Below are 17452 nucleotides of genomic sequence, written 5' to 3'. Positions count from 1 at the left end.
AATATTTTTCAACCCTCGAACGGAAAAGCATGGCGTTTTAGACCAATTAACAATATAAAATTACAAAATCTCGCCTGTCGGGTGCAATTTACCGATGGAGTCACATCGGATCATCGTTAACTGAGGGTTCGGATGTATCGGTTTCGCGTGATCGCCGAATTATTGGAAAGAATCAGCTGTTCTTCGTGATACATCCCAACGAATCGGCGTCAGTCAAGCTGCTCAGACGAAACGGTTCTATTTAATTAATAACGTTAAAGTTGTAAAAGAAAAACGTACGTGTAGTGTAATAATAATAAAGCGAACGCAATTTATACCGTTTATTGTTATCCTCAATCTGCGGAACAACACAGAGCAAAGTTGGATGTTTGTAAGAAGTTACGAACTAAAACAATAAATTATTCAGCAGCTCTAACCTGTCTGTTTTATAGTTTGTCTGATACGTTTAAGAAAATATGCATTTTGAGGAATCTGCGGATATTTACTGGGATTTCTTCAAGCTTTGATAATCTAAGTTAAATTTTATGCCGTGATGTAATGTAATTTTGCCGAGAGTATTTACGAACAAAGCTTGTAAAGTACATTTATCACTGCTTAAAATTAAATGACAACCAGTCTAGACATTTTAGAACCTCTCGTTACAATTTTTTTTTGTGTTGTCTCGCTGTACTCAAACTTTCTTTATCGTTAATAATATTAGTCTTCGAAGGAACTAATTTCAATTCATAAGTGGAATAATATACATTATTTACTCGTTTTATTGAACCACCTGTTCACGGAAAATACACCATATATCGTACAACTCGCCAGATTTGCATTTTAAATGTTCCTTGTACTCCATTGAATAGAAATGTTGGTTGTAAATAAAATTAAGTGTACTGTAAGTTATTCAATTTTTACTAATTGAAGTACACGTATTTTATACTGTACATGTTTATGTTCGATTTTATTTTCCAAAGCACCTCCTAAAAATTGACCATAATTTGTTCATCAACAACATTCATGAATAAAAAAGTGTCTTGTAAAATGAATGATAATTTTATTGATAAACAATATTACTGCATACAAAAATTAATTAAATACAAATATTCAATTTTAAGTGCTTGTGAACAGTCAAAAGTTTATGTACAATTTTTTTCAATTAAACTTTTAAAAATATTTTAGAAAAAGTAGTACTATTGTTTGAAGCAGTAAAGGTTAATTACCCAATAACATTTGTATAATTTTATTTTTTAAACAATCTCTTAAAATATTGTATTTTCAATTTATACTAATTGTAGTATCCATTTTCAAAAAACCTCCTAAAAAATGGGCAAAATTTAGTTAAACAACAATACTTATGAATAAAAAATATTATAGAAAGAGAATTTGAATTTGTACTAATTGTTGTACCCATATTTGATTGCTCACAGGTTTACGTTCAATTTTATTTTTCAAAAAACCTCCTAAATATTGGGCAAAATTTAGTTAAACAACAATATTTATGAATAAAAAATATTTTAGAAGGAGATTATGAATTTTTATTAATTGTAGTATCCATTTTCGATTCTTTACAGGTTTATCTTCAATTTTATTTTTCAAAGAACCTCCTAAAAATTGGACAAAATTTAGTTAAACAACAATATTTATGAATAAAAATATTTTAGAAAAAGATTTTGAATTTTTACTAATTGTACCCATATTTGATTGCTCACAGATTTATGTTCAATTTTATTTTCCAAAGAATCTCCTAAAAATTGGACAAAATTTAGTCAAATAACAATATTTATGAATAAAAAATATTTTAGAAAGAGATTTTGAATTTTTACTAATTGTAGTACCCATATTTGATTCTTCACAGGTTTACAGGTTCAATTTTATTTTACAAAGAACCTCCTAAAAATTGGGCAAAATTTAGTGAAACAATACTTATTAATAAAAAATATTTTAGAAATGATTCTGAATTTTTACTAATTATAGTACTCATATTTGATTGCTCACAGGTTTATGTTCAATTTTATTTTCCAAAGAACCTCCTAAATATTGGACAAAATTTAGTTAAACAACAATATTTATGAATAAAAAATATTTTAGAAAGAGAGTCTGAATTTTTACTAATTGTAGTAGTACTCATATTTGATTGCTCACAGGTTCAAATTTCGATTTTATTTCCCAAAGAACCTCCTAAAAATTGGACAAAATTTAGTTAAACAACAATACTTATGAATAAAAAATATTTTAGAAAGAAATTTTGAATTTTTACTAATTGTAAACCTATATTTGATTCTTCTCAGTTTTATATTCAATTTTATTTTCCAAAGAACCTCCTAAAAATTGGGCAAAATTTAGTAAAACAACAATACTTATTAATAAAAAATATTTTAGAAAGAGATTTTGAATTTTTACTAATTGTAGTACCCATATTTGATTGCTCACAGGGGTATGTTCAATTTTATTTTTCAAAGAGCCTCCAAAAAATTGGGTAAAATTTAGTTCAACAACAATATTTATGAATAAACAATATTTTAGAAACAAAATTTGAATTTTTACTAATTGTTGTACTCATATTTGATTGTTCACAGGTTTCTGTTCAATTTTATTTTTCAAAGAAAAGTTTTTATTTATGAATAAAAAATGTTTTAGCAGGTATTTTGAATTTTTACTAATTGTATTGTACTAATTTCGTGATGAACAGGTTTAATGAAATAATATTGTTGCCCCATAGTATTTACGAATAAAATAATAAAGGTTATCAGAGATATCAATAATAATTGAAGTACTCCAATTACATGTTGTATAAGTTTAATTACATGATGTTGTTATCCAATAATATTTGGAAAAAAATTACGTAGATTACGTTCAATTTTCACAAATTGCTCATTTTTCATAATGTATAGGTTTAGGTTTGATTCCATTTTTCATCTCCAAAATATGGATTTTGTTGATAAATATTTGTGAATAACTCTGGAGACTAGATAGAGTTGTTCAATAGTTATTAAAAGTATCCATAACTTCCTCGCCTTTTTAATTTTAAAAATAATCAACGATCCAAATAGATTTGAAACAATCTTTGTTATAGATCGAGGATGTCAAGTGAATGGCAATTTGGCACGTACAACTGACACAAGACACAGATATAAATACCGAGTTAATTTTCTGCAGGACACCGGTGTTCGCGTCCAGTAAATTATATTAATCTGGACGTGCAACGTGCTATGTACATATGGCATTTAATTTGGCCGGAAAACCGAAATATTTATGCTCCTCTTCGGCCGCATACACAAATACGAGGACGAGGGAAAAAGGAAAAAAAAGGTGCGCGCACGAACAACGGTTTTGATGCATAAATCTTGTCGGTCCGTGTTTTAGATAATGGATGGTCCCCGAAATTTTCAAGAATCGCACAGGTTCCGTCTTCTGCGGCTTTTATTTCTGCATTGTGTGTTCGGCCTCGATTTAGTGCACGTGCGTAATTAAAACAAATCTAATTAAAAGCTTTCCGAAGCCGCAAAAAAGCCGGCCACCCCCGAAGCCGTGGACCAATGTCGGCGTCCGAAATAAATGTTGACCGCAACTAAATCAGCTAGAAACAACACAGTCCATACGGAAATGCGATTTCCATTTTTATTTCGCATAATCGAACATAAATACTTCATTTAAACGACCGTTAAAACGTATGAGTGTAGCATGTCCTACCTGAAAATTTATTTTTGTAATAGCTCACTTTATGTTTTATTTATAGCTCAATTGTTGTTACCAAATGAAGCGTTGAAAACATCCTGGAACGGTGTTCGACATAGATGTCCAATTTACCTTGTTTATTATGCGGGGATTTGTGAAATATGCCAACGTTTCCGTTTTTATGGCATTTGACACCGGACAAATATACATTTCCAGGTTTTTACACTGTCAAATTAGTGTTTTATTAGTTGATTAACGGGAATTATTGTTCGGTTTAAAAGGCATTATTGCCAAAAGCTCCAAAGCTCTTATTTTGATCAAATGGTGACGTTTATGTATTTGTTTTTTTTTAATAACAATTTTTATTATGACCCATTACATCTATTTATTTATATCTAATTTAAATAGTATTAAACTTCGCATGTTGTCCTAGAAAAAATTTACATAGTCAAGAATATTTCTGAACAATTTATTTTCAACTTACACAACAGTAAAACATTTTATATACTTTTGGGTAAAAATTATATTTCTTATTAATCCGTGTAAAATTTAAACATTTATTTTCTTCAAACAATTATCTTTAGAATAAAAATGATAGTAAAACTTCTTCAATAAGCTTGTATAGCTTGTAAGCTTTTTTGTATAAATATTTAAACAATGTGAAACATTCAAAATGTTTGTATGTACAGTTAAGGTAGTCTTGAAGCATTTTAAATAATTTAATATACAGTTTAGACAGTATGCAACTTTTTAAATAATTTTGTATAAAATTTATACAATTTCAAATCTGCAAAAACTCCTTTTCCATTATATATTAGATATTTAGAGTGTGTAAAACTTTCAAAATGGTTGAGTATACAATAAAAGTAATCCTGAAAATTTTTAAACCATTTTAAATACAATTTAGAATGTGTGCTACTTCTTAATTAATTAACAATTTAGACACATTAAACTTTTTCAATAATATTGTATAAAATTTATACAATTTTAAAACTTCGTAAGCTTTTTGTATAGATATTTAGATAGTACGAAGCTTCCAAAAATGTACTTCTTAATTAATTATAATATAATTTAAACACTTACAAAACTTTTTAAGTATTTTAGTATAAAATTCAGACAATTTTGAAATTTCATAAGCTTTTTGTATAGATATTTAGATTGTGCGAAGCTTCCAAAAATGTACTTCTTAATTAATTATAATACAATTTTAATACTTACTAAACTTTTTAAGTAATTTAGTATAAAATTCAGACAATTTTAAAACTTTGTAAGCCTTTTGTATAGATATCTACTTTCAAAATGTTTGTATGTACGATTAAGGTAGTCTTGAAGCATTTTAAATAATTTAATATACAGTTTAGACAGTATGCAACTTATTAAACAATTTTGTATAAAATTTATATACTTTCAAATCTTTAAAAGCTCTTTTTCTATTATATATTATATATTTAGAGAGTGTAAAACTTTCAAAATGGTTGAGTATACAATAAAAATAGTCCTGAAATTTTTTAACCATTTTAAATACCATTTAGAAATAATATTGTATAAAATTTAGACAATTATAAAACTTCATAAGCTTTTTGTATACATATTTAGAAAGTGCGAAGGTCTGTATGCAGTTGGACAGTTTTAAACCTTTTTAAACAATTTTGTATACAATTTGAACAGTATAATATTTCTTAATTAATTATTGTACAATTTAGACTCTTACAAAACTTTTTAAGTAATTTTGTATAAAATTCAGTTAATTTTAAAACTTCATAAGCTTTTTGTATAGATATTTAGATAGTGCGAGACTTTCTAAAAGGTCTGTATATAGTAGGACAGGTTTAAAACTAATTTAATTAATTATAATATATAATAATTTAGACACTTACAAAACTTTTTATGTAATTTTGTATAAAATTTAGACAATTTTAAAACTTAAGCTTTTATATAGATATTTACACAGTGCTAAACTTCCAAAAAGGTCTGTATATTGTTGAATAGTTTTAAAAATTTGTATAAAATTTGGACAGTATAAATCTTCTTAGTATTTTACATAGAATATAGGGACTTATAAAAATACATTGAAATATAAAGAAAACCTATATTAAGTTGAGGTAGAATATCCCGATAGTATTTTTCGAACAAAATACCAGATATTAAAAATACTCGTCTCGTTTATTACACCAACCCCAAAGAGGGCTTCGAAACTAGAAATTGAAAAAGCCGGGCATGAATAATTGCGCGCATCTCCACTTTATCCCCCGCATTGGATATAAAATCGTGGAAATAGTTTGTCAATGCGCGGCTACACATAAAACCGTCGCCTTGGGCACGGTTTAAATTGTATTCTGTTTGAACGGCATTAATGAAAATTTGGCATTAAACAAGCCGCATTTGCATGATGATGATGGAACGGTTTTATAATATTTAGCAAATGTGCTCGGAATTATATTGCGAGTGCCCGCGGCCTCCCGGTTTATTCCATAAAAATCATAGCTCGAAATAATTTATTGCGTGCGATATAATATGGGAAGATCACAGGGATTTTATAACGTGCACAAACAAACATTTTTTTAAATGTAAATTATAGATTAAACATATATAGCGTTTTAAACATGCAATTCGCCTCTATTTACATAAATTTCGGGCGGTAATCCAATTTCTGTTTTTCGTTTGGGGCATATAAAACAAATATTTGGGAATGTTAATTTACACGGTTTTCACGATTTTAACGAAAATATTTTAATATTTCTGCCAATTACTATTAAAAATAATATTTATGTTTTTAACATTTAATTTAATTCTGAAACATTTTCACAAATATACTGTAGTTATATTAATGATATTATGCCAACTTTTTAATATGTTAAATATTATATTTAATGTGAACTGTTAAAATAATATTAATTTACTGTTGTTGTTTTTACAGTATTATAAAAATTACTATACTTTTATTCTATAAAATGTTACATATATTTTCTTCTCTTTCTTCTTTAGTAAGTTGCTATATACATTATCTTTCTTATATAAAGCAACTTCAGAAATTATGATTTGTCTCGATAAAAGTGTACGTTTAAATTTCCATATTATTGTCACTTATGCAGTATGTTTAATAAGAACAATACGGTATTATAATTATTTATTACTGGGTTGAGTTAGGTAATATAAAAAAAATCAACTTCACGTAAATGTACATTTAGCCTTCCTTTATTTAGTATCTAGTAACATATTCATTGTTTTTAATAACTTCAAAACACCTTTTTTCATTGATTTCAGTATCATTTCAATAATCATTGGATATTTCTTTCGACTTATTTTAAACTTCTTCATAGAGTTCATTCAAATTTGAGTGTTTTGTATGGATTTTCCGATTAATTCCGTCCCAAAGGGTTTCAATTGGATTAAGGTATGGGTTTAGTGATGGCCATGTACTCTTTGAGAAGCGAATCATTATTTAACTAACTCAGACGTGTTATCGTGCTGGAAGGTCCACTTTAAACTCATTTTATCTTCGGCAAATGGAAGGATATGATTCTCCAGAATGTCACGATAAACGAAACGATCCATTATCTCGTCTATCTTAACCGGTGGGCCCATAAAAACATCCCCAAACCGTAATGCCTCCTGGTACTGAAGAAAAAACGGAAAACTGAGATTAGGAGGACCTTCATATTAAAATTAAGAACTCATCTTTGCTGAGCATTTTTTAAAGATGTCTAGGAACCAATTTTTCAATATCAGAAATTAAAAAAGTTGGTTTTTTGGCCTATCCTAATGTATACATCAATATATTTATTACAAAAAATACAATAAAAAATTTAAGGACACACGTCAAGTTCAGGATTTTTATGGGCGCCTTCGAGGGGAAAGCTCGGCGTCCCAGTTGCAGTGGTTGGGACGCGCACGTGGCTACCTAAGTAGCCGGGAATCGCAAAACCTCTCTTGACTCATTAGACGTTGACGCCGGCACATAAATATTTTTGTGCGAGCCGTAACTCTCTCGAAAACGGGTTTCCGCGGCCACACTGTTAGGAAGATGTAAATCATAATGTTAAAACCCCGGCCATATTTACGGATTAGCGGCCATTACCTTTTCATTACTCCTTTTACTTCGATTTTAATAATAATAACGGTGCTGTGGATGCTGGGCGCTACAAAGTCGGCCAGCTACCGTACAACTTATTCCCGTACGTTGTAATTTATCGACGGGTTGTTACTGCTCAATTATTTAATCTGCCCGCTTTTTCCGGCAATCGGTTTTATTAATTACCTCGTGCAACGTTCAAGGCCGAAGCACCGCAGAAAATGGGAAATTTAAGAACCTCATTGATAAAACCGATACGGTATCAGTGGGAAAAATCGTCTGAGTAGTTGCAAGAGTTCCTTTTCGGCGTGGAAAAAAAAACGTGACCCAAAGCCCGTGTCTTTATCAGATAGGGCCGCGAGCCTGAGTTTCTCCGACTCATTGTATACCTATATTAGACTCTTAGCTTTGAAGTGGCTTTATCGGGCGAATACTGATTCCATCCCGCCAGCTGAGCCTAATCGAATGAAAACTATTTGTTCGGCATTAAACGGGAACGGGCGTAAAGGACGGGGGTTGGAAAAACGCGGGCAAGACGTTAGTTTCGGATTTTTTAGCTGGGCGTCGAACAAATGTTGTCCGGGGAGTGAAAACAGGAGCAAAAACAAGGCTATCATTCACTCCAATTTAATTCGAATCCTTTAGACGCCCGTTACTTTTGACAGCTCCTGATGCAGCATTAAATCGGACGAAAATATTTATTCCCTTCTGTCTCGTTTGTCCGATCGATCAAACGCCTACTTGTAGCTCGAATACTTTTAACAGTTGCCACTTCTAAAGGGTTTTATTTCCGAAATGGTTATTTTAAGGGTTACAATTCTTAAAAACGTCAAATTAATATTTGTTGTAGACGTTGCTCAGGCTTGTAGTGAGTTGCTCGTAAATAAATACAGTTGAATGATTAAGAAAGTAATCAAAGTTGGTAGATTGCCCATTGTCAAGTTTAAAGCAAGTTTTCTTGTTCGCCGAAAGTTTAATCGATAAAGAATAAGACGCTTAAAGGTTGAGGCTTAGTGGAGGCAGCAAACATTAAAGAACAATTTATATTCCACTTAAAGACTGCGTCATTTGCGAAAATTTGTTTAGGATAAGACTGAAAAATGTGTCTTTCTTCCTGCAGCATTTTCCGCCTCACCTATAAAGGTAAATAACTATAAATTTCCCGAAATCCTCCCCAATCTATTACCCGGCTTAACTTTGAAGTGGCCTTATCAACCGGATGCTGATTTCATCCACCAACTGAGCCTACGTCAAATCGAATTGTAGCTATTTATTTGATATTAAATGAAGGATAAAATAAGAATCGTGGAATAAAACGGCAAACGTAATTATATTCGGTTTGTGGAACAGGAGGGCGAGTGAAATCCATGCGAGACTAATACTATGATTCCACACATTTTTCGCATGAATTATACTTCGATCATTGTTTTCGATACAATTTCAGGCGATATTTTATGTCTGGACAACATAATGACCTACATAAAACCCATTTTTAATGCTCAAAGGATTCAGCGCCTTTTTTTCGGATACGCTCTATCTAGTTTGCAAAGAACCGAGGATAATAGGCCCAGAGACTTTTTTTCACGATAGCTCATAAATTATCGCACCCCTCATTAATAATGATAAATTAAAGAAACTTAATTTAGGACCTGATACGAAATGACTGATGACAATAACGAACGGAGGAGACAGGTGGAATGGCAATTAAAAAATTATCCATTGTTGTGCGTTAATTAATAAAACGGCTACGTATTTTACGTGTGTAATGACTTGTGTTTGATGTTCCATATTAAAACGCCTTCCGGGATGTTTATTACATAAATGACGGGAATCTTACGAGGAATTATAATTAACTGCAGCTCATAACTCATTATTTCCACCGCGAGTGTGATGTGATATGTTTGATCATACGATGTAGAGTAAAACACTTTCTTTGACATCAAACAAAGGAGAACACGTAATGTCACTTTTTGGTTTGCTTCATGCTGAAGTTGTTTTAGTTTTTGACCTAAATAACAAATCCCCCTCATCATTTTAGAATACTTGTGGATGTTTCTGAAAAGTACAACTTATCTAGTTCCAAAAAGGGTTTGTGTCGAATTCCTCGAATAAAAGCGACAACGGGGCGTTACGTTGGGCAAACAGTGGTCGTCCTGTCAGGTACTAAAGTCGGGTAATTAACAGACAGTGTCCCGATAAGAGGGCAGATAATGGCAAGAATCTCCCGTTTCCCTTTGGCCACGAACCTTTTCAGCTTCCCTTTGGGCACGTTTGTTTCACAAAATATATAAAAGAGTTTCGTTAGAGTCAAACTGAAATAAACGTGCCACCCGCCCACAATTTAAGACGTAGCGGCAAAGTTGAAAGAATATTAATGTATTCGGGCAATATGTTTATCATCGAGTGTAAAACATGTTCGTCACAGTTGAAAATGCGAGGTGAGGACATATTTACGGCCACGGCGTAAAAATAGCCTTGACAAATGATTTTCACCGCACCAATTTTAGTAACACCCCGTTCGAATTAACGGCGCAATTCCAATTTGGTATTAGGAGACGTTTTGGCAACGAACAAAAGTGCCCCGGATCGTTTTTCGATCGCTCAAACGCAGATTAGATCCTAAATCGCTTCCGGGCTCACCTATTCGGATCACACAAATGATTAAATTAATTAAACAATCCCTGGGCGTGGATAATCCCCGTATCGGAATCGAATAATGACGGCGAAATATTTTAAGAACATCAAAGGCACGTGACACGAACACACGTCCCACCCCAAGGCCATTCAGGAATTTCTATTAGACAAACAGGGAAATGACGCTCGGAGACACTATATTACATTAGATTACTGGCTGGCACAAAGGGGAACGTTGCAACATGTTACAATTCAGAATTTAAACTAAAAGTGAGTGTCTACGCGCACCGGGGAATTGTGCTGGAAGAATCTCAAATGAGAATGTTAATACAAGACGTATCCTTTGTCGGATGCATTATTTGTGAGGCGGAATTCATAAAATTATGTAATGACATACTGGAATCTCGGAAATGCACTAAGTTGATCTTTATCTTTGCTAATCTAAAACAACTTAGATTGTTTTATATTATATTTTATATTCCATCAATTCCCTTCTTAGGTTATAAAATTTCTTTTCTACTTTACTCTGCTCTGCTCTTGACTTCTCTGTCTTGTTTTCTCTTCTGTTCTCTTCCCCACTTTTCTCTTCTCTTCTCTTCCGTTCTATTCTCTTCTCTTCTCATCTCTTCCCTTCTCTTCTTTTCTTTTCTCTTCTCTTCCATTCTTTTCTTTTCTTCTCTCCTTCTTTCTCGACTTTTTTATTTTTATCTCTTCTGTATTCTTCTCTTCTTCCTCTTTTCTATTCATTCCTTTTGTACTTTTCTCTTTTTTTATCTTCTAATATTTTTTATCTTCTCTTCTTCAATACAATTACTAACTTGGAAATTCATATAACTAAAATTGTTTACAGATTTAGTAGTTTATTAGAACTATCTAATTACAATACAATAAATGAATAATTTATGCAAATACACTTATGACCACTTTAAGCCAGATTATGGATTCCATTAAGCATGGATTCGATGTAATAAACAAGGTATTAGAGTAAATCTCTCAAACATCTACACGTAATTGATTAGTCAATAGTAACATCAAATATTACTATTTATTGCATTTGTATTATATATGATCATTTGACACTAATGTTATGACATACTTGTGGCATAGTTTAAAAGGTAAACCAAGAGATAATAGTCAACAAACATTCTAAAACAGCTTAGATTGTTGTTATATTAAATGAATTCCCTTTTTAGCTTCTTTAATATTTGATATATACAAATAAATTTATTTTCTTCTCTTCTCTTTTCTACTTTGCTCTTCACTTCCCTCTTTTGTTTTTTTTTTATTTTCTCCTCTCCTTTCTTCTCTTCTTATTTATTTTCATCATTTTCCCTTCATTTTTCTTTTCTGTTTTCTCTCTTTTTTCCTTCTTTTCTCTTCTATTCCATTCTATTCTTTCCTCTTTTCTTCTCATTTCTTTTCCACCCTTCTCTTCTCTGACCTCTTCCCTTCTGTCCTCTCTTCTTCTCTTCTCTTCTCTACTTTTTTCCTCTCTTCTGTGTTCTTCTCTTCTTTCTCTTTTTTATTAATTTCTTTTGTACTTTTCTCTTTTTTTAACTTCTAATTTCTTCTCTTCTTTCTTTTATTCTCCTATCTTTCCCCATTCCCTTTGACTCTTCTCTCCTTTTTCCTCACTTACCTCTTCTTATATTCTCTTCTTCAATACACCTACTACCTTGGAAATTAATATAACAAAAATTGTTTATAGATTTAGTAGTTGATTAGAACTATCTGGTTACAATACAATAGATAAATAATTCATGCAAATACACTTATTACCATTTTAAGCCAGATTATGGATTCCATTAAATGTAGATTCGGTTTAATAAACAAGGTATTAGAGTAAATCTCTCAAACACCTACACGTAATTGAATAGTCAATAGTAACATCAAATATTACTATTTATTGCATTTGTATTATAATATCATAAAATGAACATTTGACATTAATGTTATGGCATATTCGTGGAATAGTTTAAAAGGTAAACCAAGAGACAAATAGTCAGCAATCGCATAAATAGTTGTCGTGTTCGTTCCATTGTCTGAAACCGGAAGGGCAAACGCGAAACCTTCAAGGTGGTATCTCTAATAGTTGTCACAGTGTCCCGATAATGTTGGAAAGTTGCGCGAGTTCGCCGGAGGCGTTTTATGTAGCCGTAAATCCCGGGACGAAACGGCCCGGACTTGACGCTATTTGTTTACACAAAGTACTGGACCATATGTAACAAACACACAGTGGCTATTCCCACTTGCATCTTCCCGAAATATAAGACACTTAAACTGGGATTTATCGTCCTCTTTCCTTTTGTATTGTGCGAGTTACGGCATATGACGCTGGTTTATTGTCGCGATCTCGGATCCACGAATTCGACGCCTTGTTTTTGAGGCTAATGTTCACGGTTCGATTTATTGGTCCATTTATGGGTAAAGTGGCTGAAATACGGATGGTCATAGATATTCATCGAAACACGCTACTGAAACTTCAAAAGGTTCCAAATAGTTTTTCTTATCCATTGTACTTCTTATACAACACCTAGATATAATTGATTTATTTCATTTTTTTAGGAAGAAAGAACCTAATAATAATTGATTAAAAAATAAAACAAATATCTTAAGTATAAATTGTCAGAAGCTAATATTGTCTTTGATGATCACCCTGTTCCTTAGGATCAATAATCTAAGACGACGTGTCTTGTGGCTCTGTGGTAACTCTGGGTCTTCCGGAACCACTTGCTGCACCCTCGTCTGCCCCCTTCACTCCATGACTGCCAACATCATATTACAATACTCACATTGTTAATAAATAAAACAAATTGTGACAAAAGTATACGTTTAAAGATATGAAGAAAAATTAATAATAAACCAACAATACGTTTTTCGATAGACTTCAAATATTAATCATTTCTTATTATAATGTTATAATTATATAAAAATATCTGAATGTATTCTGGGTGTTGCGTTTTTTTACAGTTAGTATATGTTAGAAACACTCTGCGTAATAATAAATCATTCCAGATCAGAGATAAAGAACATAAAAACTATAAAACTAGTGCCAGTAATTGTTTTTACAATGAGTTATTAGAATTTTTGCACCATGAAAAGGTGCGCCATACAAGAAAGCGTTAATAAATATCAATGATTTAAAATATTCATGTTTATACATATGATCGAAACTAATTGACACACAATCTGAATTATGTCGTGACATAAACCAATAAATAGGATTGCAAATATCACAACAAATCAATAAAACCGATACGATTGAGATTTATACGATTTGATTAGAAGCCAAGTGTAGCATTTCAGCGCGGCACCAGAATCGCTATTTTATGAAGTTCACTGGTTATACATAATTCAATTTTATCGCGCATAAAATAATGGGGCATTAAAGGTTTTATGAAATCGCATAAAATATGGCTCAGCTACACCTGACTCCGATTTTAAATTAAACCACTCCGCCTTCGGGGCACCAATCAATTCCTTTGACGGGACCAACTCAAATTTTGCTACCCTCGTTTTATTTAATCAATACTTAGACATCAATTCGCAGTTAGGTGTTTATGTATAAAACTATCGGATGAGTTTTCCACGGGTCTCGGAAGCAGTTGAATATTCAGGATGCGGTGAACATCTGCGGTGACAACTCTGATTGGATATTCTGTTTCAGACAGCTCCGGATTATTCGGGGCTTGTACACACACACAACCACCGCTCTTTCCCAATGCCACAGACTACGGTTTACATTGACACATACCTAATTTAGGACGAGGCATTACCTATTGAATATTTATCAGCGGCCAGACGTATGGCGAAACTGTTTGTTTCCACTTTTCGAACTAATGTCATTCGGTAAGGCTGATTCCATAGTTAATACGGTAATAAATATATGTTCTGTTATGTTTATCTCAGGAAATGTTGGAACAACTAACAAATTGTTACAGTCTTTTAACATATATTCAGTGACAAAGAAAACAAAAAGAGGGTTTCCGAATTTAATATTGTTTTGGTCAAACATAAATATTATAGCAAGGAGCAAACTATTAAAATTTGGAAACAAATTATCAATGATTTTAGATTGGGCATTATGTTGCTGAAATATTGAAACGTTGGGCCGATTAAGGTAAGGAAGAACGTACGGCTCCACTACTTCCTGAAGATAACGTTGAGCTGTCATGTTGCCTCTAATAAAGATTAAGGATGTCCTATTTCCATGAGCAATATCACCTCATACCATAACGCTCATTGTTCAGTATACATGACTCTCAATATCAAATTGAGGTTGACGTGTTTCGTGAAACATTTTAATAAAAATTTTCACTACCAAAAATTATTTTTTTTTTTAATTTGGGTCAAAAATATTCAGTTTTCTCTTCCCTACTTTTTTCCTCTTTTTTATTTTCATCTCTTCTGGGTTTTTCTCTTCTTTCTCCTTTTTATTAATTTCTTTTGTAATTTTTCACTTTTTTCAACTTCTAATCTCTTCCCTTCTTCTTTCTTTTCTTCTCCTTCCTTTCTACAAATTTTTTGTTGTCTTTAGAAAGAAATTAGTAAAGAAAACTAAAAATAAATAATATATGTAAATTTATATTAAAACATTAAGTCTAGATTCATGAAATTCTCTAATAGAGTTCAAAAGATTTTTTAACCAATTTTGGAAATAATTTCAAATAAAATTAAATTAATTAGCTATTTTTTGGTGACAAATAAAATAATCTTTTTTTCGTGAAAGATTCACTGACAATTTGATAAATATCTGTAGGGCCCAGGCCCCACGGAAATTTCTCGAATTGTGTTTTGCTGGGTTCTTTAGCGTTGTTACATTTTATGATGTTTTGAACTCTGTATTCCGGGAAGCTTCGCCAGATGTGGAGTACCGAGAGGACTTGCCAGATGTAGAAAGTGCTGTCCTTTGAGGCACACATGTGTGGCGTTAGAAAGTGCGTGTTCCACGAAGGCCCACCAGATGTGGAAGTGCCTGGACACTCTTTAAATAGCCTTAGCGCCCTGACTCGACCTCTCAGTCTGTCATCCGTCTCAATCACGGCCCAGTCACTCTTAGTCTCTCTTAGTCTCTCTTAGTCTCTCTTAGTCTCTCTTAGTCTCTCTTAGTCTCTCTTAGTCACTCTCAGTCACTCTCAGTCTCTCAGTCAACTCTCGTCCGTACTCCTCCGTCTGGATCAGCTTCCATTGGTATCACAGTGATTAATAAACCTATCAAACTCAAGTGCATTTCTGTAGTGTACCACCCGTGTTCGTACACCCATCCTTTACTCCAGCAGACAGTATAAATAGGTGTTCAATCTACAAGCGAACGCCAAATTGGTGACCCCGACGTGATCTGTTGTGAGTAAAAATTTTGTGAAAAATGCCAGCCACTGCCGACCAACATGCCACTAATAGCGCCGAGACCACCGATGACGCCCGTACGACCCGAACCATCACCTTACCACCATTTATGGAAAGTGAACCCGAATTTTGGTTCGACATGTTGGAAATGAGGTTTGATGCAGCCCACCTAGACGATCCTGTAGAACGTTTTATACAGACTTTCGCCGCACTAAGCCCTAGCGTGTCTCTATTGGCAAAAGACCTTATAAAGCCGCCAATAAACAGTGAATCGTATTCACGTTTGAAGGAGAGAGTGGTAAGTCGCCTTACTTTATCACACGAACATCGGATACGGCAACTTCTGGAAACAGAAACTATAGGTGACGACAAACCGTCAGTATTCCTATGGCGTCTACAAAGTCTGGCAGGCCCTGATGTACCCGAGCCGCTTCTGCGAACGATTTGGGAGAGCCGTTTGCCTTCTGATGTTCGTATGCATGTTAGCATGGATCCCAATGTGCCACTTTCTAAGGCAGCGGAAACCGGTGATCGCGCCTTTGACATCATCAAAGCCTCGAATTCGGGGGCAGTGAGCGCCAGCTTACCAAATAGTGTGGACATGATGGGTCGTATTCTTGAAAGGCTAATCCGGGTCGAAGAGAAGTTGGCATCACAGCAAATTAACCAGCTGGACGTTAGAAATGATCTATCGAGGAGACGCGATAATCGACGTGGGAGATCCCGTTCGCGAACTAGAAGTCCCAGTAGACCGAGAGATGCTAACGGGGTGTATTGGTATCATTGGAAGTTTGCCGAAAATGCAAGAAAGTGCAAGCAGCCGTGCACGTACCACAGCGCGGGAAACGCCTCGGGCACTCGTTAATGGCGCCGAACGAGATCAGCCCTACAACTTCGCGCCGTTTATTCGTTACGGATCGGACTACCCAAAAACGGTTCCTCGTCGATACAGGGGCGGATTTATGTGTGTATCCACGTACATATCTGCCAGAGCCGCGTACTAGATCCACGTACGAATTGACAGCCGCGAACGGAACCGTCATCCACACTTACGGTACAGTGGATTTGACTCTTAATTTGGGCCTGAGGAGAGTTTTCACCTGGAGTTTTGTGGTAGCTGATATTTCCAAGCCTATCATCGGTGCTGATTTTTTAGCGCATTTTGGACTGCTAGTGGATATAGGACGTCGAAGGCTTCTAGACCAAGTGACCCAGCTTACTTCAACCGGAGAGGTAACTGAGTACAACGGACCGAGCATCAAAACTATTGCAGGTTCAACACCGTACCACGACCTATTGCAGCAGTATCCAGAAATCACACGCCCCAGAGGAGCACCGAGCGAGGTATTGCATTCCACACGACATCACATCGTAACCACACCAGGGCCTCCCGTCGCGCAACGGCCAAGAAGACTTGCCCCGGACAAACTGCGGGCTGCTCGGAAAGAGTTCCAGACGATGGTAAATCTTGGAATCGCTCGACCTTCTAAAAGTCCGTGGTCTTCGCCTCTTCATATGGTCCCAAAAACTGGAGACGAATGGCGACCATGTGGCGATTACCGTGCTCTCAACGCGAAAACCTGCCCTGACAGGTATCCGGTGAGACACATCCAAGATTACGCTCAAACACTCAGCGGCAAGACTATTTTTTCGACCATCGATCTTGTGCGAGCGTTCAACCAAATACCGGTCGCGGAAGAAGATATTCCGAAAACTGCCATCACCACACCGTTTGGACTT

The 17452-nt window shown here is 33.9% G+C and overlaps 1 protein-coding gene across 1 annotated transcript; it reads left to right on the top strand.

Moving 5' to 3' along the window:
- The first annotated feature begins 15731 nt into the window (after positions 1 to 15731).
- Positions 15732 to 16577, top strand: LOC126266263 (uncharacterized). The gene has a single exon (XM_049969899.1). The coding sequence runs from the start codon at positions 15732 to 15734 to the stop codon at positions 16575 to 16577; it is 846 nt and encodes a 281-aa protein (XP_049825856.1).
- The last annotated feature ends 875 nt before the right edge of the window (positions 16578 to 17452 follow it).

The sequence above is a fragment of the Aethina tumida genome, chromosome 7 (genome assembly GCF_024364675.1).
Source record: "Aethina tumida isolate Nest 87 chromosome 7, icAetTumi1.1, whole genome shotgun sequence".
Lineage (NCBI taxonomy): Eukaryota > Metazoa > Arthropoda > Insecta > Coleoptera > Nitidulidae > Aethina > Aethina tumida.
The sequence above is the reverse complement of the archived record's forward strand: the minus strand, read 5'-3'. Positions and strand labels throughout refer to the sequence as shown.

Excerpts from the sequence above, each read along its gene's own strand:
- LOC126266263 (XM_049969899.1), top strand. The coding sequence starts at position 15,732 with ATGCCAGCCACTGCCGACCAACATGCCACTAATAGCGCCGAGACCACC.